Source organism: Xyrauchen texanus, chromosome 45, assembly GCF_025860055.1.
Source record: "Xyrauchen texanus isolate HMW12.3.18 chromosome 45, RBS_HiC_50CHRs, whole genome shotgun sequence".
In the NCBI taxonomy this organism is placed as follows: Eukaryota; Metazoa; Chordata; class Actinopteri; order Cypriniformes; family Catostomidae; genus Xyrauchen; species Xyrauchen texanus.
In genome coordinates this window covers 5,425,035-5,450,283 of record NC_068320.1, presented here as the reverse complement: position 1 = coordinate 5,450,283, position 25,249 = coordinate 5,425,035, and the positions used below count along the sequence as shown (strand labels likewise).

General features: G+C 37.1%; 1 protein-coding gene across 1 annotated transcript in view; it reads right to left on the bottom strand.

Annotated features, from left to right (window-relative positions):
• Positions 1-617: 617 nt before the first annotated feature.
• The window catches only part of LOC127637804 (transmembrane and coiled-coil domain protein 3-like), a 51,336-nt gene continuing 26,704 nt past the window's right edge, over positions 618-25,249 (bottom strand). Inside the window, exons 2-4 of the mRNA XM_052119081.1 lie at positions 10,070-11,025; positions 8,384-8,519; positions 618-2,537 (exon numbers count right to left, since the gene is read on the bottom strand). Of these exons, the coding sequence (XP_051975041.1) occupies positions 2,235-2,537; positions 8,384-8,519; positions 10,070-11,025 (1,395 nt within the window). The 3' untranslated portion in view covers positions 618-2,234. The remainder of the gene's footprint in view (positions 2,538-8,383; positions 8,520-10,069; positions 11,026-25,249) is intronic.

The following is a 25,249-nucleotide window of genomic DNA, read 5'->3' as shown; positions in this document are numbered from 1 at the left end:
GATCGGCAATTTAACATTGATTTAAGTTGGAAAATTTGCCTATGGTGGGTAAGGGACTGGCTGTAAAATCCACACATTGTGCTATAATGTGCTAATAATGTGCAGGGTGTAGTAAGGGACCATCTGAAAAGTCCACAAATGGTGGTTAAAAAGTATTTTTCTATATAAATATAAATTCAATAAGATCAAACAATGTATGAATACAACCATAAAGACAAGTATAGGTGAAGAAGAAAAAATAAACAAATAAAATGAATTAAAATTAGAAAGAAAATACGTATATATACATAAATAAGATAAAGAAGACAAATAATTGAAAAGATTAAAATACATATATTTTTAACATATAAATTTTTTTCATAAGTCAGGAAAGTTCTCATTTAGCATAAAAGAAAGGATTTTTTTATTTTTATTATTAATAACACATATTAACTCAATGCATTTATTGCTAAAACTGTCCCTTACATTAAAACTTAAAAAGTGGCAACCCTAGTAGAGATATATATATATATCAAATGAACAGAACAACTACATTTTACCTAGACATTTTAGGAAATATATACATTTGAGAAACAAATAAAATTGTCCCTTCCAATCAGAGACGACTGCAATTTTAAAGCAACTTTTGTTCCAGATGGTAAATAAACAATGAACAAATAGAGAAAAATTAGGCCATTTATTTTTCAGTTTAGAGAATTTTTCATATAGACTTACAAGAAAACACTGTAGCATGTATAAACAAATAAAACAATTTGCCCTCATGCTCAGAGCAGAGAACAAGTTAACAGAGGCTCTACATCAGGAAAACTCATTCTGCTGTTAGATAAAAATATTAAGACATTATTCACAAAATTATCCTGCAAAGGGAAACTGCCAGGATCAGATCTCTTTATTTCCTCTCTCCCTTTCAGTTCTAAAATGGGCATAAAAAGGCATCTTAAAATCTTTACTTATTTATTAACCAAATCTTAGTTTAGATTCATGTGCATACTCAGATTTTGTGGTTTATTAAATCTTCAGTCAAAACCACAGGTCAAATACACTCAAAGGGAGCGTGTAAAAATGCCTACATAACTTTGCATTGTGGGGTTCATGAAAGAATAGATTAAACAAAGCAAATTAAAATGCATAACCATTCTAACTTCCATTAAGAACAGTTAATAGTTAACGTGTTACATATACTCTGTTTCCTTCTCATGTTCTAGTTTCTAGAACCACCAACACATTTCTATCATAAAACAAACAAACTTTTTTTGTCTTTGGTGCTCTGTACTGGGCACCATTGCACAAACTGCAGAATAACAATGTTTTAACATGGGCATCATGCTTAAAAGCGCCAGTGAAAAGAACTTCAGGCCTTATCAATAGCACAAAAAAATCCTAGCATATTTTATCTTAGTAAACTGATGAATCTTGCAGCTTTTGAAAGTCATGTACAGGTCATATTTTGCCCCAAAAATAAAATTTTTTGCTTGATTTAGCTAAAAAATAAAGCCCATCATTAGGACTTTTGTTTTCTGACATTATTTTTCTGACAATATAGCAAATTTCCTCCTTATAATTCTCATTACTGTAATGAGGGAAATAAAATCGTTACCATAATGCAGAAGAAAGATAGAAAATGTTAAGTATTCATACATAACAGTAGTTTTAGGAATGTCTTTAATTTATACTGCTTTAATAAAATATTAATTGAGAATATCTGTGGTGGAAATGTGCTTAACTGTCTTAAAAATAATGCCACACTGGAAAAAACAAAAGTGAAATGGACCACAAAAAAAAAAAAGCACCATTTTATTATACAAAATATAACTTAAAAATTGTCCATGTTTTCTGGAGAGAAATATGACCCACACATGTTTTAGTAAGAATTACCTAAACAGGCTGTTGCCCCTTATCAAGTCCAACTAAAAGCGGCACATAAAACAGAATTGTAAAAAGTGTGAATCTTTTTCTTAAGACACAGCAAACAAATAGAAACATGTTAATCGATACACAATCGAACACAATACAGTCATAGAGTTGGACCCGTTTCTGCTACAGTATATCATGAATACTCTCTCTCTCTCTCTCTCTCTCTCTCTCTCTCTCTCTCTCTCACACACACACACACACACACACACACACACACACACAAACAAAGTGTTTATTAAAGCCACTGTCCTGCGACAGTAACAATGTGAAGGGGGAAGTCTATGAAGGTGCACTTTATAGGATGAGAATGCCACTGACCCTCATCTGGGCAGCAGCATATGTTCTACGGCATACTGTAAATGCTCCCAGTTGCTCCAGCTATATGCCAGTAGACACACACATACAAAAGTCCCAAGCATGTGAAGACGACTCCGTAGTAGCGGCGCTGAGAACTTAGCAGCCGTAGAGACGCACACCAGTATCACTGTGACTATGGCCAGCATAATGTTGATACATTTTCCCAGCAGCACTTTGGCATCTGCACTTTCCAACTGCAAGACCTGCTGCTGCTGTTGCTGCAACTCTAACTTGCTCACTCGCGTCTGACAAACCTCCAATGCGTCCTGCAGAGAGAGAGACACAGTGAATGCAGAGTTAAGTTGTAGAATATGTGTGGATGCAGCATTATTCAGATATCGATGCCATTTTAGAAAGTCATAAATCACAGACAACCAGCATTAATTTAAACCATGAGTGTCTAATAACTGCGGTTACTGAGAATAAGCTTGAAGTATTCGGCTGGTCATCTGATTCTAACATGGCAGCCCCATGAAGGAACCCTCTACATGTAGAATAGGGCTGAAATGATTAGTTGACATCATTGAAAAGTTGACAATAAAAAATTTAGCTCGTCATTTGATCTCATTTAACGTAACATGGGATCATATGAAACGAATGATGGCGCGCAAGAGGAACAAAACGCAGCTCACAGTCCAGACACACTCAAAACTTTCCAAACAGCTTCAGGTGATGTACTGTAGATTGCAAAGTTAGAAGAATTATACAAAAAGAAGCACTCATTGTGAAATAAAGAGGAGCTGCCCTTCCGCTTGAGCAACACTAGCATGCACGCATCTTTTAAGGAAACACCCCAACGTTATATCTTTAATGCATCCTTTATTTAAGTTCAAATAATAAGGTAGCAGGTCATGTATATATGTACAAACTCCGAAACTGACATTTCTGTGTGCTGTCAGTGCCTCTTCTATAAGTTGCATGAAGTGTCCCAATCTAAGGGGGAGATGAGAGATTGAAACTGCATCCCCTGCATAACTCGTCCCTCGTGAGTGCTTGCGGCAGCTAGATTATTATGTGATAGTTCGCAACGTAGTGAATCATAATGCATACTGCAGCTCTGTTAAGAAGAGAGAGTTTGCAACTGTAATGTAGACTGCAACAAAATATGTTTTTGAATTTGTTTGGGCTTGTTTTCCAATGTAAATATCTAAAACTCCTTTAAAACAACGTACATTCACTTTAGCAGCTATACTGCAGAATAAAAATGTGCTATCTGAGAATGTTGAATATAATATAAAAAACAATTATATTTGAAAAAATATTTAACTGAGAAGAAGCATATAAGATATTTAGACTTGCTTTCAGAGATTTATTTATTTTAATGTAAGTATATTTTGTCTTCTGCACTGGTAAAAGTATAACCAAGTGAAAAATACACTTATATTCAATATACACTGGCGGCCAAAAGTTTGGAATAATGTACAGATTTTGCTCTTATGGAAAGAAATTGGTATATTTATTCACCAAAGTGGCATTCAACTGATCACATTAGTAACATAAAAAATTACTATTACAATTTGACAAAAAAAGGTCAGAACTTCTTAAACTAATTCTCATCGGGCACTTCTCACGCACCTTACAGTCTAGCGGATCCCACAAAATCTCAATGGGTTTAAGATCCATAACACTCTTTTCCAATTATCTGTTGTCCAATGACTGTTTTACGCCCACTCTAACCTTTTCGTTTTGTTTTTCTGTTTCAAAAGTGGCTTTTTCTTTGCAGTTCTTCCCACAAGGCTGCGCCCCTGAGTCTTCTCTTTACTGTTGTACATGAAACTGGTGTTGAGCGGGTAGAATTCAATGAAGCTGTCAGCTGAGGGCATGTGAGGTGTCTACTTCTCAAACTAGAGACTCTGATGTACTTATCCTCTTGTTTAGTTGTACATCTGGCCTTCCACATCTCATTCGGTCCTTGTTAAAGCCAGTTGTCCTTTGTCTTTGAAGACTGTAATGTACACCTTTGTATGAAATCTTAATTTTTTGTCAGTTTCAAGCATTGTATAGACTTCATTCCTCAAAATAATGATTGACTGATGAGTTTCTAGAGAAAGCTGTTTCTTTTTTTTTGCCATTTTTGACCTTATATTGACCTTAAGACATGCCAGTCTATTGCATACTGTGTCAACTCAAAAACAAACACAAATACAATGTAAAGCTTAATGTAATGAACCAAATAGCTTTCAGCTGTGTTTGATATAATGGCAAGTGATTTTCTAGTACCAAATGAGCAATTTAGCATGATTACTAAAGAATAAGGTGTTGGAGTGATGGCTGCTGGAAATGGGGCCTGTCTAGATTTTATCAAAAATAAAAAAATAAAAAATAGTGATGGTGCTGTTTTTCAGTAATGCCCTGGCTATACACTGTGATCAGTTGAATGCCACTTTGGTGAATTGAAATACCAATTTCCTTCCAAAACAGCAAAATCTGTACATTATTCCAAACTTTTGGCTATCAGTGTACATTCTCTGAAAGCAATTCTTAATTTCTTAAATATTGCTTCTCAAGTAAATGTATCTTGTTTTAAAGATTTTTAGACAATTTAAAATGGAAAACAAGACAAAAACACTTGATAACAATATAATTTTTTTGCAGTGAAATGTTTATTGAAAGTTTTTTTCCCCTTTAATTTAGTGAATATCATTTAGAAGTATTTTTAAAAGATGATTTTATACTCTTTATTGTTAGTAAGCATGCTTAATACAACATTTTAACTGAATAGTTGTTTAAGAGCTAATTATTAATCGTTACAATAATTGCCCAAATAGTCAAATAATAATTTTAATAATTGTTAGATTAGTTGATTTTCAAAATAATCAATAGTTAAAGCCCTAATGCAGAATAAAACAGCTTTTCTACATTTTCTGATATGACAATGAGCGATCATGATATGATACCTATGATAACTATATCAAAATGAGAATTAATTCCTTTATAAGTAAAACTTTTGAAATGAGGAAAAAAATACTGAGTGCACCTTCAATTTTTACAGATAATCAGTTTTAAATATTATTTTTTTCCCGATAATTGGTTTAACTAGTATATATTTTCCAATAATTGGTTTGACTAGTATTCATTTTCTGATAATTTACTTGACTAGTATTCATTTTCCGATAATTTACTTGACTAGTATTCATTTTCCGATAATTGGTTTGACTAGTATTCATTTTCCGATAATTGGTTTGTCTAGTATTTATTTTCTGATAATTTACTTGACTAGTATTCATTTTCCGATAATTGGTTTGACTAGTATTCATTTTCCGATAATTGGTTTGTCTAGTATTTATTTTCTGATAATTTACTTGACTAGTATTCATTTTCCGATAATTGGTTTGACTAGTATTCATTTTCCGATAATTGGTTTGTCTAGTATTTATTTTCTGATAATTTACTTGACTAGTATTCATTTTCCGATAATTGGTTTGACTAGTATTCATTTTCCAATAATTGGTTTGACTAGTATTTCTTTTCAGATAACTGGTTTGGCTAGTATTTCTTTTTTACAGATAATTGGTTTGACTAATATTCATTTTCTGATAATTTACTTGACTAGTATTCATTTTCCGATAATTGGTTTGACTAGTATTCATTTTCTGATAATTTACTTGACTAGTATTCATTTTCCGATAATTGGTTTGACTAGTATTTATTTTCAGATAACTGGTTTGACTACTATTTATTTTCCGATAATTGGTTTGACTAGTATTTATTTTCCGATAATTTATTTGACAAGTATTTATTTTCAGATTATTGGTTTGACTAGTATTTATTTTCCGATAATTTGTTTGACAAGTATTTATTTTCAGATAATTGATTTGACAAGTATTTATTTTCAGATAATCGGTTTGCCCAGTATTTGTTTTAGTGATAATCGGTTTGACCAGTATTTCCATCTTCTTTTTGTTTTACTGACTATCAATTTGACCACTATTCTTTAACTGCTAATCAGTTTTAAAGTATTTGTTTTTTCTTTACATATAATAGGTTTGGCGGGTATTTTTTAAGACTGACAATCGATTTTACCAGTATTTATTTTCCCAATACTCGGTTTGACTACGTTTTCTTTTTTTTTTTACTGATAAGCAGTTTCACCGGTATTTTTTCTTTTTTTTTTTACTGATATTCATTTTTCTACTTAAATAGTTATAGGGTCTACCAATAAATGATCGAAGAATAGAACCCAACCAGTGGTGGGTAGAGTACCCAAAATCTTTACTCAAGTAAAAGTACAATTACATAAAAAAATTATTACTCAAGTAGAAGTAAAATTAGTAATGTAAAAAACTACTTGAATAAGAGTAAGAAAGTATCCATTTAAATAATACTCATGTAGCGAGTAATAGGGCTGTGTGACAGGGCGGATGGAGGGCCGGGTCTTGATGCTGCACACCCAGTACTTTATCCCTCTCTGAGGCTTAATTAGCCTGATAAGGGACCGGGTGTGCAGCATCACGACCAGGCCCCATCCTCCACCCTGTCACAGGCTGAAAGGATTATTCGACAATAAAAAATTGTAGACAAACATGTTCATTTTCGAATAGTTGTCTGATTTCATTTAACACAACATCTGATCTTTTGACATGCTAATGATGACACGAGAGAGCAGCACTTCAGCTCACACTTGACTGAGGAGAGGAAGAAAGAACAGCTCACAGTCCAGACGCACTCAAAACTTTCCAAACAGATTAAGGTGATGTATATCGCAGAGTATTATAATACAAAAATGCTAAATAAGTAAATACAGAAGCAGTGTCGTCGTGAAATAAAACTTTCAGAGCATCTAAAAAGGAAACACTTTGCCGTTATATCCTGTATTTAATGCATCCTTTTTTAAAGTTGAAATAATAAGGAAGCGATCTGTATAAATAAGCAGAAACTCCTGTGTCTTTGTCTGAGCGGTCAGAGCCACTTATATGTGTCTTGTGAAAAACAGTTTGAGTTTCAAACTTCTCCCGGCTGTCTCTCGCAGAGACGCTCATCACTGGCGCACACTTAATGCAGCTAGATTTTGTTTATAGTGATTGCTCGCGACATAGTGAATTATAAGATGAGTGACGTGGTGTGTATCTTATGGTGAAGAAAATTGCAGACACGCAGCTCTATAAAGAAGAAAGAGTTAGTTATAAGATTTAAAGATGGATCGAAATCAAGTGAACAAAAACGTGCGAGGGTGTAGTCTTAGCCCATTATACAATGCAAAAAAGATTTTTTTTTTATTTATCTTTTTTGGTTTGTTTTCCAATATAAATATCTAAAACTCTTTCCTATAAACTCTCTCTTATGTATATTTATTTTAGCAGTAAATATAAAAATATAATATAAATATACATATACGTATAGAGAATAGAGATCAGGTGACATTGTTTTATTTTTACTACCGATACAGATTATTTATATGTTAAGTGTACAAAGTGTATGATAGCCGAACTGCAACTGATTTTTCTTTATTATTTATTCATATTACTTTTATTTTTGCTTTTTAACACAATAAATTATCATTACATACATTTGTAATTATTATTAAAGTTTATTTTTTTATTTATACAAACAAAACATTTAAATTAATAAGTTGATTACAACTGAGGGCACAATATATATTTGTAGACTCGATATTAAAGACCCAATTAATTACAAAAGTGTGAATGTTGGTAAAAATATCAGTCAAACCGATTACTTGCCTATTGCTGAAAGTTAAATGCAGCACAAAGTGACAAAATCATAGCCAATCAGAACATATTTATGTTTAAAATACAGTTATATGGAGTGAGCATTTGGACCAGTGAGTTTTCATTGTATGCAGGGGAACCCAGTATAATGCAACAGAAATGTAGCACATAGACTGGCATTTTTTTTTTTTTTTTGTTTTTTGTGCTTCAATTAGTTTTACAATAAAAATTTGAATAGTGAATAGAAAAGTGTACTGCTCTTATTTATGCAAAACGATGAGTCCTCTCATGTATGTAGTGTTCTTTTAATTCTCTTTAGCTCAAATATTACAAAGTAAATATGTGCAAAATGTGTCTCAAATTCAAGCTGAATGAAACAGCATTGAATGGGCCAGTGCATCTGAGTGTGTTTTGGTGTGTATACAGTCCTGCAACTGTATTTTTACCTGGATATCTCTGGCTCGTTCATAGGCCTGATAGGCCATCTTCTCCTCAATGCTAGCTAGCTCTTGTTTGAGGTTTGCGGTCTCGTTCTGATGGAGCTCTGTGAGGTCGTTTAACTGGTCTTCCAATCGCTCACATCTGAAACAACATTCTGTGTGTTAGTGTGTATGTGTAAAAGAGAGAGCCTATAATAAATGCTAAATCTGGAGAGTAAACAATACAATCTGCCCTGCTGAAAGTACTATCACGACTGGTCATGAGTCATTGAAAATCCTATGACATCTGACGCCACTGACATCATGAATATTGCAAGCGCGAATGAGAATTGAGAGCTGCATTGGAAATTAAGGGTTTCAGTGAATAACAGCTTATCTTTTGGTCCTTTTCTCTCACAAAATTATAGTATGGATTCAGAAGACTTAAAATATATAGCACATGATTTTTATGGACCACTTTCATGGTGCATTTGTGGACAATAGGAATGCACTGGTACAAAATGTGTGTGCTAATACCGATATCCAGTTATTTAGACCAACATCTGCCAATACCGATATTTTAGTGGTTTCACTTTTTATGCAACTTTGTTTTTTTTAATAATTTTTTTTATGCAGTCTCCAATTTAAGCCCAAAGTTTGCTTCGCTCAGTACAGGACATATGATGCAAAATCTCATCATCAGCAGAACACGTGAGCACTGAACGCGCGTAGCCCGATTTTTCTAACCGTGCACCTATGAACACACAATGCGCATGTGCCTGAATTTATTTGCACTAATTAGTGAGTTCCAAGGTGGAAAAACATTTTGAGCCATTGCTGTTACAAAGAAGCACTAGAAGACCTAAGCGCCGCTAAACATCAGGAGATGAAGGTAAAAACAACAACAGTGGATGTGCAAGTTAAGAGAGACTGTGAGTAGGTCTGGAGGTCCCTGCATTTGTATAACTCGAGTCTGAAGCACTATAAAAGACATTTTTATGGGTCTAAACCCCTGAAGAGAAAGTCCAGTGTTTCATCGCACGCATGCACCAAACGCCTGTGTATGCATGCACAGTTATATGGAGTATACTTTAACAGGCTCGCATTTGACTGTACTCACATCAAATTTGAACTATACTAGGGCTTTAGCTTGAACAAACTCATCATTTTACTTTAAGCTTTAAGGTGAATAATCAATTTAATTGTGCTAAAAGCTTTAATGGTAGTTCCACCTAATGAAATTCTAGCATTGCAATTCTACTGTCATTGTCACCCAATTCAAAGTAATTCCACACAAGAGACATTATCTTTCAGACCCATCATAAGTTGTAGGCTTATTGTCCAATGCGTTTTTCCACCCCCATTTTATTGACAGGAAATTATCATCCCTGATCATCGGCTGTTTTTAAACAATCAGCCAATATTCTACAACTATTATAATTGCTTTTATCGGCCGATATTGTTATTTAATTAGCTAAAAGAGACAATATTCAACAATGTTGTTAATAAATAACATTAAACTCGTAATTTGGTTACAATTAACAGTTATCAAGGTCCTAATGTTTAGTGAAAAATGCCCTTTCTTGTGCCCAAATTCATGTTCACAATATAGTCATAAGGATCTAGGGAGTGAAATGAGACAAGGTATCCGTAAACAATTGCTAAAAACAAGAACATTCGTATGAAAATGTGATTATGAAACCATATATTAACCTGTAGCGCTCCTCCTGTAGTGTTTGCGTAACATGCTCAAATTCACATTTAAACTGGGTCTTTAGGCTCTCGATGTCTTCAGCCACTAGATTCTGAGCATCCCTCAATTCCCTGATCTCCTCCCAGACCTCCACCATCCGGCTGCTGCTGTCGCAATGTCCAACTTCCTTCCCAGATCCACTGTGCTGCCCTGTCGCACCTGATCCACTCACATGACCATTGCTCTCCACGGATACGGACGTCTCCGAGGAGCACTCGTCATCGCTGGGGTATTTGAGTTTAGAGGTTAGCGTAGCACTACCACTCAAAGCTCGACTTCCTGCTTCCACCTGTAGCCCGCTTCCTGTCTCCATAGAGCTCTTCAGGTGTGCAATATTGTCTGCACTGCCGAACTTGTTGCGAATGAGGTTTGCAATCTCTCTGGACTTGCTGAAGAAGAAAGGCGGTGACAGCGAGACTCCCGGGCCAACCGTTTTGACCTTATCCAAATGTGGGTGCCGTCCACTACCTGTGACCATGCTCTCCTTGAAGTTGTCTTTTGGAAACCCGTTGTTGTCTTTGGAGTGTGGTGGCGTATGTTTGGTCCCATTCGAGATGTCATACTCCTTCATCTTGCGCTGATACTGCTCCAGCTTCTTTTGTAGTTGAGCAATATTGTGCACCGTTTTCTGGTTCTTTTTCTCAAACACTTGTTTAATGCGGCTGCTTTGCTGCTTGTCGGCGCTGTTAATGAGTTTGAGATACTCAGCCACGTTCTCATCCTGCGAATTTTGCTCTATTCGCAACTGCTCTTTCACCTTGAGAACTTTCTGCTGCAGGCTGTTCTGGCCAAAACGTGATCGCGGGGTGTCTCGTCCAACTAGTTCTGTCACTGCCAGGTCTAAACATGTCTCCGAGCCACCTCTACGCATGACCATTGGCACGCTGAGTGTGTTCAAATCGCTGCTTCGATCCACCTGAAAAGAAACAGAAAATGAAATAACAACAGAAGACAATATATGAGACACTTTTTTCAATACATTGGGTACACTTTTGAGTCCCTTTTTTAAAAAGCATTAGAGACACAAATGAAATGCTTTTTGTAGTGCAAACTATTAGACATATAAGATAAACTATTATGTAGAATTTTTTTTTAAGACAAGTAGGACTGCCATAAATGATTGATATATCGATTATTGATCGGCACATTAATTTATCGATATATTTTTTAGGCATTGATATATGAAAATTAGCCAATATTTTAATTAAAGGCCTAATTTTCATGCTTTCCATTTCACTTAGTTGGCATTCTGTTTAACAGTAGGCATTAATAATAGCGTTGGGAGACCACAAAATTAAACATAACATTTACTAAAGCTGGTCGTGGGTAGGATAGGCACAGGTATAACAACACAGGATGATCTGATGCAGCACAGCAAATGACAGTCCAAAGTTATGAAGGTTTTTGTACTTCTTAAAGAATGAACAAAGTGACTGATGAGTTTGCAGGTTAGTGTTTGAAACTGGTGTTACTGCAAACTGAACGATTAGAAATGGTTCTGTTTATTCTGCAAATTCTCTGTATGTAGCCCGATATATATTGAAAATCCTCTGGAAAATCTTCCGTGAAAAAGGCATCAATCCCAAGCCTAGAGACAAGACAACACTATCTAGAAACATCATATTTTCATTTGAAAATTCAAATCATTGTAATAATAAAAAAGAAAAAAACTTTAATTTTAATTTCCAATTACCATCAAGCTCAACACTTCTGCAATGATGTACTGTATAAATACATTCACATTTCACATAATGTGCATAACTATCATGAAAATAATGTCACAGTTTAATAAGTCTTTCTTCTCTACATGCACATCTTTTTAATTCTTAATTGTTCTTTTTGATATCAGTGTAAAATAGGACCAGGACATTTTCTTGACAGGGTTCTTAAGAATTACCCAAACCTACTTTGTACCCTATTTGTAGAAAGTGACATAAATGATAAGTGAATGTACACCTTGTATTTGGCTTTAAATGTGTATGTGCAACAGAAGAATCATTAATTAAACATTAAAAAGGGCTACATAATTGATTTTCAGTTGAAGACATCATGTTTCTGAAGGGCATCTAAACAATTAGAAGGAGAAGCAATAATAAATATTGTGGTCAGCCAATGGATATAAAAGATGGACAAAATCCAAAAACACAGCCACAATATTGCCTCCATGCCATAAATAAAATAAGGCATAATTTATTGGAACCACAGTCACATGAAAACACTGCACATAACTGAAAACTGGGAAAGAACATCATAAGCAACAAAGAATCGGCAGTTTTTCAAATGTAAAAACCATAGATGATAGGCCAAGAAAATAGATTTACTTTTGTTGCTTAAAGGTACAAAAAATAGCTTGGACTGCTATAACAAACTGTAGATGTGAGAAACAAATTAGGCCAGTAAACAAACCCACAGCATGAGGTTTTGTATGAGCTCTTGGTAAGGACAATTTATGAGCTTGTGCAATGGGGTGACAATAACAAACATCTCCAGAGATAGAAAACTCATTCAAGCAAATGTGAAAGGTAAAATACAAGTTAATCCCTATAGACAGCATTTTTGGCATGCCGTTGATGATCACAAGCACATACAATTTTTGTAACGAGCCAAAAATATCTCTTAAGATTTACCCAATACATAAAAACTTGCAGTCACACTAACAGGAGAGATGGAACTGCAATTTCATTATAATTTATGAGCCATCTCTATGGCTTTAGAAAAGTGCTTTTCAGTGCACAATAGATATTCTGATCAGCTTTTGGGGTTGTATTATCTTTACAGGCTTATATAAAACTTTATTCATCTGTCCAAATGTTGAATATTTGCAATGAAATCAAATTTGTCTGTTTCCATGGCAGCCGACCATCAAGTAGTAACAGGCCGTCATAGATCAGGGACACAGCCTAGGCTTTTATGACTCCACTGCAGTGGAAGTGAAAGCAAATAAGACAGTCTGGAAACAAGCAAAGATGGACCACAGGAGAATATACAGTCAACTCAAGAATTACTGCCACTCTATGAATCTGGAAAAAAATAATAATAATTATATAAAAATACATACAAATAATATTTTGGCCTTGAACAGGTGGAGAATATCCTATTAAAAATATTGTGTTTACAGCAGTTTTCTCACACAAAATTCTCTCTTTTAACTGAAAGCTCTAATAACAAATGGTGATGATGACAAAGGGACGTGTGCAAAGTCAATTTCAGAACAGACATTACTTAGTCTAGTTTCATTTCAATTTTCCTTTATCCTTCATTGCATCCTACTCATTTTTTGGACTTTTTTGGACTCAAGATGGCGGCGAGTATGGCTGCTGCGTTGCGAGCTCCGACACAACACTGCAGTTTATTGTTTGTTTTGTTTACAGTTTTTTGTCTTGGATGTTCTCTGCCTTATTGTATATGACAGACAAACACTTTTGGACATTGGTTCTGCAATTACACACTGAAAACCGGACTTCAAATTCCTCAATGCCGACCTGCTGTTTACAAACACGCCAGCGGAGCCCTTTGTCTGGGCTGCCCGGCTGCGGAAACGCAGAAGGAAAATGGGAAAAAGAGCCGGCGTACTCATCAGAGTAAGACGTTGCACAAATCAACCCCCGCTACCCAGTATACTACTGGCAAATGTTCAGTCTCTGGACAACAAGCTCTGCGAGCTGAGAGCACTGATCCGTTTCCAACGAGAGACGAGGGACTGCTGAGTTATTTGCCTTACAGAAACCTAGTTGTCTGCTGAGATTCCAGACTCGGCCATCGAACCCATGGGGTTCTCAGTGCACTGAGCGGACAGAGCGAAAGACCTCTCAGGTAAAAGCAGAGGTGGTGGTGTATGTTTTATCATCAACCAATCATGGTGTGATCAGAGGAACGTACATTTTATCAAGTCTTTCTGCTCTCCTGATCTGGAATATCTCATGCTTCTGTGTCGACCATTCTGGCTACTGAGGGAATTCATAGCGGTCATTATCACAGCTGTGTACATCCCCCCACAAGCCGACACAGACCGGGCACTCAAGGAACTGAATGGGAGCATAAGTGAGCAGGAAACCGTGCACCCTGAGGCCACGTTCATTGTTACCGGTGACTTTAACAAAGCCGATTTTAATTTCGCCCTCATGGAGAGAGCTCTCGCGAGGTTGGTTCACTCTCCGTCTCTGTTGCGTATGTAACCCGATCCTTCCGACGGGTGAACATCCGTAAAGCCGCGGGTCCAGACGTCATTCCAGGCTGCGTCATCAGAGCGTGCGCGAACCGACTGGCTGGTGTTTTTACGGACATTTTCAACCAGTCCTTCTCCCTGTCTGTAGTCCCCACATGCTTCAAAACGTCCACCATTGTGCCTGTACAAAAGCAATCAAAAATCACTTGTTTATATGACTGCCGTCCTGTTGCTCTGACCCCCATCATCAGCAAATGCTTTGAAAGGCTTATCAGAGATTACATCTGCTCTGTGCTGCCCACCTCTTTGGACCAATTGCAGTTTGCCTACCGCAATAACCGCTCCACTGATGATGCCATTGCATCTACACTACACACTGCTCTCTCCCACCTGGAAAAAAGGAACACATATGTGAGAATGCTGTTTGTAGACTACAGCTCAGTATTCAACACCATAGTGCCCTCCAAGCTTGATGTGAAACTCCGGACTTCCTCTTGGACTTCCTGTCAGGCAGACATCAGGTGGTTAGAATGGGCAGCAACATCTCACCACTGACCCTCAACACTGGAGCCCCGCAGGGCTGTGTTCTCAGCCCACTCCTGTATTCCCTGTACACACATGACTGTGTGGCAACACATAGCACCAATGCCATCATTAAGTTTGCTGACGATACAACGGTGGTAGGTCTGATCACTGACAATGATGAAACAGCCTACAGAGAGGAGGTGCACACTCTGACACGCTGGTGTCAGGAGCACAACCTCTCTCTCAACGTCAGTAAAACCAAGGAGCTTGTAGTGGACTTCAGGAAGAAAGACAGAGAACACAGCCCCATCACCATTAATGGAGCACTGGTGGAGAGAGTCAGCAGCTTCAAGTTCCTCTGTGTCCATATTACTGAGGAATTCACATGGCCTGTCCACATTGAGGCCATTGTGAAGAAGGGTCACCAGCGCCTCTTCTTCCTGAGACGGCTGAGTAAGTTTGGAATGAACCACCACATCCTCACACGGTTCAACACCAGTACTGTAGAGAGCATCCTGACTGGCTGCATCACCACCTGGTACGGCAATATCATGGCCCACAACCGTAAAGCCCTGCAAAGGGTGGTGCGAAATGCCAGAAACATCATCGGAGGTGAGCTTCCCTCCCTCCAGGACATATATAACCAGCAGTGTGTGAAAAAAGCTTGGAGGATCATCAGAGACTCCAGCCACCAGAGTCATGGGCTGCTCTCACTGCCACCATCAGGTAGGCGGTATCGCAGCATCAGCACCCACACCAGCCGACTACATGACAGCTTCTTCCCCCAAGCAATCAGACTTCTGAACACTTGATCTCTCACGATCAATAATCAGCATGGCACTTTATTAATCTTATATCTCACACTGGACTGTCATAATTATATTCTCCACAATACAACTACTGTATATATATTTTTTATATACTTGTAAGTTTTATTTTTATTGTATGGGTATTCTATATTGTGTGTATTGTTTACTGTACATTGTATATTATTATTGTGTTGTATAAGTATGTGTACATTTGATATGTCAATTGTGTTGTGTAAATATGTTGTAAAGTCATCAAAACAATGGAACAAAGGGAATTATGTTGTGACTAAACAAAATCCAAAATAAAGCTAAACTGTGTTACATTTCAACATCTTCACCGTCACCCTTTGCCTAGAATTTGCAGACATTTACTCAACCAACTTCTTTAGGTATCACCCTGGGATGCTTTTTAAACAGTATAGAAGGAGTTCCCATCTATGTTGGGCACTTATTGGCTGCTTTCCTTTATTATTTGATCCAAGTCATCAATTTCAAAAACTTTTTATTACACACAATTATATTTTTGTCCACCTTCAGATCAAAACATTTTTAAGCTCATGAGAAATATTTATGTCAAGTGTTTCAAATCTTTCGATCAGTTGTGTGTGTGTGTGTGTGTGTGTGTGTGTGTGTGTGTGTATATACAAATTATAGTCAGGACATTATTGATGTAAAAAAAACAGCACCGTCACTATTTGAAAAAAGTACATTTTGATCAAATCTAGACAGGCCCCATTTCCAGCAGCCTCCAACACCTTATCCTTGTGTAATCATGTTAAATTGTTAATTTGGTATTAGTAAATCACTTGCATTATATCAAACACAGTTGAAAAATATTTGGTTAATTAAATTAATCGTAACATTGTGTTTGTTTTTGAGTTGCTACAGTATGCAATAGACTGGCATGTCTTCAGGTCAATATTAGGTAAAAAATGGCAAAAAAGAAACTGGTTTCACTAGAAACACGTCACTCAGTCAATGTTTTGAGGAATGAAGGCTATGCAATGCTTGAAATTGCCAAAGAACTGAAGATTTCATACAAAGGTGTACATTACAGTCTTCAAAGACAATGGACAACTGGCTCTAACAAGGACAGAAAGAGATGTGGAGGGCCAGATGTACAACTAAACAAGAGGATAAATACATCAGAGTCTCTAGTTTGAGATAATAGACACCTCACATGTCCTCAGCTGACAGCTTCATTGAATTCTACCCGCTCAACACCAGTTTCATGTACAACAGTACAGAAAAGACTCATGGGTGAAGGCATTATGGGAAGAACTGCAAAGAAAAAGCCACTTTTAAAACGGAAAACAAAAAGAAAATGTTAGAATGGGCAAAGAAACAGACATTGGAAAACAGATGATTGTAAAAGAGTGTTATGGATCTAAACCCCTTTGTGCTTTTATAGGATCAGCTAGACTGTAAGGTGCGTGAGAAGTGCCCGAAAAGACAGCCACGTCTATGACAAGTGCTACAGGAAGTGTGGGGTGAAATGTCACCTGAGTATCTGGACAAACTGACAGCTAGAATGTCAAGGATCTGCAAAGCTGTCATTGCTGCACGTGAAGGATTTTTTCTCTCTTTGAAGTATTTTAAGAAGTTCTGAACATTTGTTTTCAAATTGTATTAGTAATTTTTCACTGTCACGTTTATGTGTTTTGTTAATGTTTTTTCATGGCTTTTATTTTCTAGTTTAGTTCCTGTTCCCTCATGTGATCTTGTCATGTGTTTCCCCTGTTCACGTGTCTTGTTTTCATTGGTTCATTGTTTGATTACTTTGTTATTATTCTTGTCTTTCCATTGGTTACATTTAATTTAGTCTTGTTATCTTGTATATAGTTTAGTCTTGTCATGTGTTCCACCATGTCCTTGTATTTAAGCCCTCATGTTTGCCATTGTCTGGTGTCAGGTATTGTGAATGTAACTTTGTTGTTTTGCTTAAGTCTATACCAGCCAAGTCAAGTTTAGGTCAAGTCATGTCATGTCTAGTCAAGTCAAGTCGTTCATGTTTATTTTTTGTTTTGTTCACGTTTGTAGGCAGGGTTTTTTGGATAACATGTTTGGAAATAATCTGCACTTGGGTTCATCTTCACACCATCGTCTCTTTGTCTTGCCTGTTTCCATCATCGTTACATTCACGTTATTAATGTCCTGACTATACATTGTTATCAGTTGAATGTCACTTTGGTGAATAAAAGTACCAATTTCTTTCCATAAGAGCAAAATCTGCACATTATTCCATATATATATATATATATATTAAAATAAACCAGAGCATTGTTTGATCCCACATTTTGATCTTTAGGATATTTGGTGTAAATTTAGGGGGCATTTCTGCCCTGCATTACTGTTCTATTACAAACGATCTTGGTGAGAGAAATATCCTTTATTACCACAAAATGCAGTTCAAACTTGCATACTATTAAGCATACCATATAAAGATGATGCAATAGTGGCATCTAGCCTTTTTATGAATTAATATTACAATAGTGCAGCCCACGACACAGAATTTGTTTTGCATCTGGCCCCCAGTAGAAAACGTTTGGACAGCCTTGGTTTAGATGCTCAAAATTTTGATATTATAGTGTAAAGTAAATAAAACTATTGCAACTACATTTACCTGTTTGTTACATGTTTTATATTGTTGGTAAGTGGCTAAGTTTTGGAATGAGTTTGATTAGGGGATATAAAATATCTAAATTATAATGTATAATGTAACTAAAATAATGTATTTCTAAGTATAATAAAACATTGTATTTTGTTGCATATTTAATCGCAAAGACTGCCAAGCCTGTGATGAAATCGTCTGAACTGATAAGAGACTGTTCTGTCGGTGATATTTTCAATGTGCAGGAAAATCTTTGCTCCGTTGATGCTCCATGACATTTGATACCCACATTACAGAGAGAAAAAATTGTCACTTGTAGGGATGTTTGATTCCAGAATTTTTGGGATTCAACTCTAGGTTTTTATGTTTGCTTTTGTGTCTTTTGGGTTTCTGGAGTGATAGCTTATAATAAACCATGCAATATTAAGTATAATTTTAAATATTATTATTAATACAATGAATGACAAATGATTTGACATTTTCTATAAAAAATTTTTTTTATATATATATATATATATATATATATGGCCTGTCGATTTAACATGTTAATTCAGTGCGATTCATTTTATTAAAAATAACCACGTTAAAAAATGTAAGCATTAAATCGCAATGCCCCCGGACCGTAATAAGGAACATTCCTGAGAAATGCAAGCTTGTAGTACCACCTGTTTACTCCAGAGGGCAGTAATTGAAATTTCAGCTGTGTGGCAACGTGCAGTTTATACAGTGAAGAAAAACACCCTTCAGCAGCAGCACAACACAAACATGCGTTACGTTCTTGCGTTCAAAACACTTGACAGAGAGCAAATTTGAACTAAGGGATCTCAAGATGTGTTCTAAGTATTAAACTATATTTAACGACACCGTGACCTAAAATGTTTATGTTTATGATGCAACGCACCCTAGATGCTACACAAGCATGTCTGATGCAGGTGCACATTGACAGGTCCTTAAACAAGCCCTCATAATAAATCTCGAACTGATTGACAAATTCACTTGTGAAATGGATTGCTGTGAATTGTATGCCAATGATTGACTTAGGATCAATAATATGGTAGTAAACAATACATTGTATTCTAAAGCCACTTTTTGTATTGTCTTATCAATGATTAACTCTTCTGCTACAGGAATGTAATGCATTTTAATTACCTGAATATTTTTTATTATATATATTTATATATATATAATATTTTTTAATATTTAAAGATTATTTAAATATTGAATTATTTCATCATTATATATATATAATTATTGTTATATGAGGGCTTTCAAAGCAAATATTTGTATATGCGATTAATTTATCGGGACACCATGTAATTAATTCGATTAAAAATTGTAGTCGATTGACAGCCCTAATATATATATATATATATATATATATATATATATATACACACACACACACACACCACAGTTAGTTCCGGTCCTTGAATATGATTGGACGAGAGACCTTCCATGAGCACTGATGGTGACACCATAAGCACTCTGACGCTTCACTGTGTGTGTGTGTATCACGCCGCGTTCATGCTGTTCTAAACTAAAGTGTATCTGTTTGGAGTTACTTGCTTTATTTGTGAAATTATATATGTTAGCCAGCAGGTGGTGGCAAAAGAACATTTTTGTGTGTAATATGAGCCAGTTGGTGACGTAAAATGAATCCGTTAGTCATTGTTTACATAGAACTGAGCTCCGTGATCACTCGTATTACTAATACATTACCAAAACTAGGAAATAGCTTTAAACGGCTTTAAACGGACAACTTCAGGATTAAGGCTCATGCTGATAGACACAACAGACTGATTTATTACAGAACAAGTGCTTTCCATTTATCAAATTCTGATCGGTTGCGTAAGAAAGTAGTCCCATGCACAAATGCATTTTTATGACCATACTCGGTTTTTCCTATTTTTTTTTTTCAAATTTACTTGTTCATTGAACTGTTGTATGTAAGCAATATCACACTCCCAATCGTGCTATATGGCCCTACATCAGCACTGCTGTGATTACCTATGGCACTTGTGCCTGCGGCCGAATAACAGCAGTGCTGATGTAGGGCCATATCACACTCCTGCTCTTGTGATATTGCTTAAATATATATATTTAATTAATGTATATATTAAATATATATATGTAGTTAATGTAGTGGCTTATCAATGTTTTTTTTGTTTTTCTTTATATACACAATACAATTTAATAAAAGCATGTAAGATACATTTACTCAATATTTTCTCAAAATTCACTATGTGCATCCTTAAGTTTAGTGTTCTATTAAACGGCCATGCAGGCATTATTATTGGCTGATGTGATATCAAATGGCCAAATATCAAATAACAAATCAGCCTGGCTGATCTAACTGTCATCCACTTGTTACAAGTATGGCTTTCCCATCTGTTTGAGCCCATGATTACCAGTTGTATGAATAATTTTATACAATCACTTCAGTACCAGTATATGTAGCATTAATTCTCAGATACAAACTGTCTCTGTGTGTTTTGTGAATAGAGATTAATGATTAATGCTTGTAAAAGAGCTCTTATGATGTTTGCATAAGTGTCATTGAGTATGTGTGACACCGCTGTTAGACTCTGACCAGACTGTATTCATGTCTTCAGGGCAGAAACAGTCCTCTGAAGAACTAGGTCAGTCAGATCTAACATATAAGAGTCAGTCTTGCTCATCTAACATTCCTTACTTTCTCCTTCCTTTGACATTAACACACACACGCACACACACACACGCATGCGCACACACCCTTGCATCTGAATCATATGATCAGTGCTCAACCATATGGTTCTCATCTGAACTTAATCTATTTTGTGGGGTCATGATGCATAGTAAAACACACAAAATGATTTCAAACTTGTTCTTGTTTCACATCTGTTTAAAGCAAAGCAGAAAGTATCGAAAATCACCCTTAGACATGAATTTCCATAACTACAGTTAAATCCAGAAGTTTACATACACTTAGATTGAAGTCATTAAAACACATTTTTTAACCACTCCACAGATTTAATATTAGCAAACTGTAGTTTTTGCAAGTCGTTTATTACATCTACTTTGTATGTGACACAAGAAATTCTTCAAACAATTGTTTACACACAGATTGTTTCACATTTAAATGACTAAATCACAATTCCAGTAGGTCAGAATTTACATACACTAAATTAACTGTGCCATTAAGCAGCTTGGAAAATTCCAGAAATTTATGTCAAGCCTTTAGACAATTAGCTTCTGAATGAAGGTGTACTGAATTGAAGGTGTACCTGTGGATGTATTTTAAGGCCTACCTTCAAACTCAGTGCCTCTTTGCTTGACATCTGGGCAAATCTAAAGAAATCAGCAAAGACCTCGGAAAACTATTGTGTACCTTCACAATCTGGTTCATACTTGAGAGCAATTTTCAAATACCTGAATGTACCACGTTCATCTGTACAAACAATAGTATGCAAGTATAAACACCATGGGGCCACGCAACCATCGTACCACTCAGGAAGGAGAAGTATTCAGTCTCGTAGAGATGAACGTAGTTTGGTTCTAAAAGTTTAACTTAATCCCAGAACAACAGCAAATGACCTTGTGAAGATGCTGGAAGAAACAGGTAGAAATGTACCTATATCCACAGTAAAACGAGTCCTATAGCAACATCACCTGAAAGGCTGCTCAGCATGCCCACGTGCCCCTCTGGGTGATATATAGGCTAGGCTACAGGTCGACATTTAATAAATTATGAAATGCTTAGTACCATACAAATCTAAAATTATGAGACTATATGTGTTGTAGTATTATACATGCAGAAGAATTGAAATTATATGACTTTAATCTAGAGTTATCAACCTTTGCAATCCTGGAATTCTTCACCGCCATAAATCAAACGGCCCAGGCATCCTCATTGGTCAAAAAGGCCCCTCTGCAACCTGACCTCCTGATCTTCCACAGAGTTAAAGCAGACTTCTCTTCTCTTCTCCTTCTCTTATGAAGAGAAAGCTGATGACAACGAATATCATGCCTCTTGTACCATTCTCAAGATATAAAAGTTCATGATTAAATATGCACTGGTTTTGAGCGGGAGATTTTTTTCGAGTCTGAAACAAAGGACCATAACTCAACTGTCGGAAAAGACAGCCCAGTTGACCATGTGACTCAGAAATGTCACTTCTGATTGGCGCAGGACACCTTTGGGGATGCGGCCAATTTCAGTTCAAGTATTTCCAAACAGGAAGAACACGTGCTATTCTTCTCTTGACACTTCTCTCTTCATCCTCTCTTCTCGTGACTCGACGTCCTGAGAAAGCTAGTCACTCTCTACGGTCCACAAACCCATGAGAAGGCCTGCTTCAAAGCTAACCCAATAATTCATACAGACAATAACTTAGATCATACATAGATTAAAATATCGATGGAACAAACTTTCGACCAAGAACCAAGCAACACAAAGAACGCAAGGAAACACCAAAGACACGCAAGTACATCTCCAATATTGTGCTCAAAGTGCTGGTGGATTCATTAAATAATTTGGGTAATCCAAAAGCAATTCGATGTAGACTCAAAGAAGTATAAATGGTTCTTCAGGTATTATCAACAGACTCCATAAAGTTCATTTTCTCTGTATTGATCATTTTATTTTACATTCTGTCATTCATTTTCATGTTCAAAGACGATGTGGCTGTGGTATATTTTGATAAATAATCTCATCCCTGTTTCTAAAAGATTTCGCTTCAAAGCTGTACCTAAATAAGTGTAATATTATTTTCAATAAGCCATGAGAATAATATTACTCCAATAAGTGAATTAATCATAATTCACTTATTAAAGCTAATTCCTTACAGTAGAAATTGTGGGCTGATACAACTAGACGTTGTATTACGATTTCAATGGTAGAGTATCTATTAAGACAAATAATCTAGTTATTTGTCATTTATCTAATTTATAATGGTTGTTGAACACGACTAATTCCGTTATACATTTCATTACCTAATAAGGTACAAAAGGGACAGTTTAATTTAGTCCATAGCTCACATACTTCAAGACCCTAAATTCCCTTCTAAATTTAGCATACCAAATATCCTTACATATAATGGTATGAGAATGAGGGCAATTTAAAGCTCACTTCCAAGTGTCTCATTTCTTTTATTCCCTACAGTGTTTTACTATATAACATCTAGCTGTTTATTTTGTAATGGTTTACAATGGCTGTAAGATAGTCGGGTCTACCAGACCTTCATTATCATTTGTAATCAGTCAAATATTTCTCTGTTAGCACATATGTCATTGAACATCATCAAATAATGCCTTAAAAATTCAGTTCTAAAAGACCTTTGTTTACTTTAAACAAGTCATCAAACATGCCTCTACATGTGATAAAACATGTGCATTGGCGCAGAAACTGGCACACTCGTAAATTTGCCCTTTTCAGATTTAACTGGATCTGAGTGACACAACCGACTCAGAAAACAATCTTTTCAACTTTAAAGTTTGTTTGAGACATTTATGGCAATAATGAAATCATGGATTGGTACCAGGAAATACAGGTACAAGTGAAATTCATAATTGTTCTTCAGTTGTCTCCAAAGAATGCTATCAGACTTTAGGTCATTAAAGTATAATGAGCAATTTCTCATCTTAATTTTGTGTTCAGATGTAAAGAGTGTATTATTTTATCAAGAAATGAGCAGTGAATATTTTTTTCTCTTTTTAAGTTCCCCATCTGTCGCTCTCTCCACGTTGTGTCGGAGAAGCGAAACTAGGGGTCTCTCTTGAGCCGATATTCACCTCTGACCTATTGAAAAGGGCCAATGAGAGTTGGCAGTCAGTATTTGCATACCCTGCCCCCGCATACGGGTATTTAAGTGGGGCAAATACGGAAGTTTAGTCAGAAAATTTCTTCGGAGCCGATGGTCTGTTTGCAGTCTGCTGCAAGAATACACACCCTGAACGTTCCTGTATCTCTGACGATCTGCTTGCTGTTGGATTTGATGGCGCACAACAGTGGCTTTCTCTGTACTTTGCACGGCGTGCATTGTTGCCCCTGAGCGCTTCGACAGCGCAGACACACACACACACTCTGTGTATTAAAAGAGTGATTTCCTTTAAAAGAGCAAATTTCTCTAAAAGAGCAAACACAGCGGTGTTGAACGACCTTTTAAGGACGCGTTTTTTTCAAGATGCCTTTCCGCCCCTGTGTCTTTCCTGGATGTGGTAGAAGTCTCTCCGCTTCAGATGGCCAAAGGCGCTGTCTCGTGTGTTTGGGCCGCGATCACACCGAGGCGGCGTTTGTGGATGGTTCATGTTCTCACTGCGAGAACATGACCATGACCACGTTGCGGTCGCGGCTTGCTTTCAATAGAAAGCAAGCCACCCCAGCCGCACCCCGCATTGCTCCTTCTTCCCACGGGATTGAGGACGATGCGGTTGGCGCTGGGGGCGATTTGGGGGCGGCAGCGGATGCGGTTTTGCCGGGTAGCCCCCCGCGAACCTCCCGTTCCCCGACACGCTCGCTGGTCCCCTTCCAAGCTTGCGGCGATAGCGGCTCGCCTCACGGCCTGGCCGTCTATCCTCCCGAGTCCGAAGCAGATGAGCTCGACGCTGCATCGGAGAGTGCGGTGTCTGATGCCGAGGCCTCCCCTGGACTGCCGCCTTCGGGCCAGCAGGCCCAGGCTGAGGCAGACGCTCAGATGTCCGACATGCTTTCCCGGGCCGCTGTGAGCGTGGGGTTGGATTGGAACCCTCCGTCCTCCCCACAGCCTTCACGGTTGGATGATTGGTTCCTGGGGGCAGCGCGCCATTCGCGGCCTCGCATCCACCCGGTCCCATTTTTCCCGGAGGTGCATGATGAGCTGACGTCTACGTGGAGAGCCCCGCTCTCCGCTCGTCTAGGTGCCACCCGCTCCACTCTCTCCACCCTCGACGGCGGAGAGCGCCACGGATACGAGGCGATTCCCCAGGTCGATAGGGCAGTTGCGCACCATCTATGCCCCGGTAGCCCTACCTCCTGGCGCGGTCGCCCCGTACTCCCATCCAAGCCCTGTAGGAC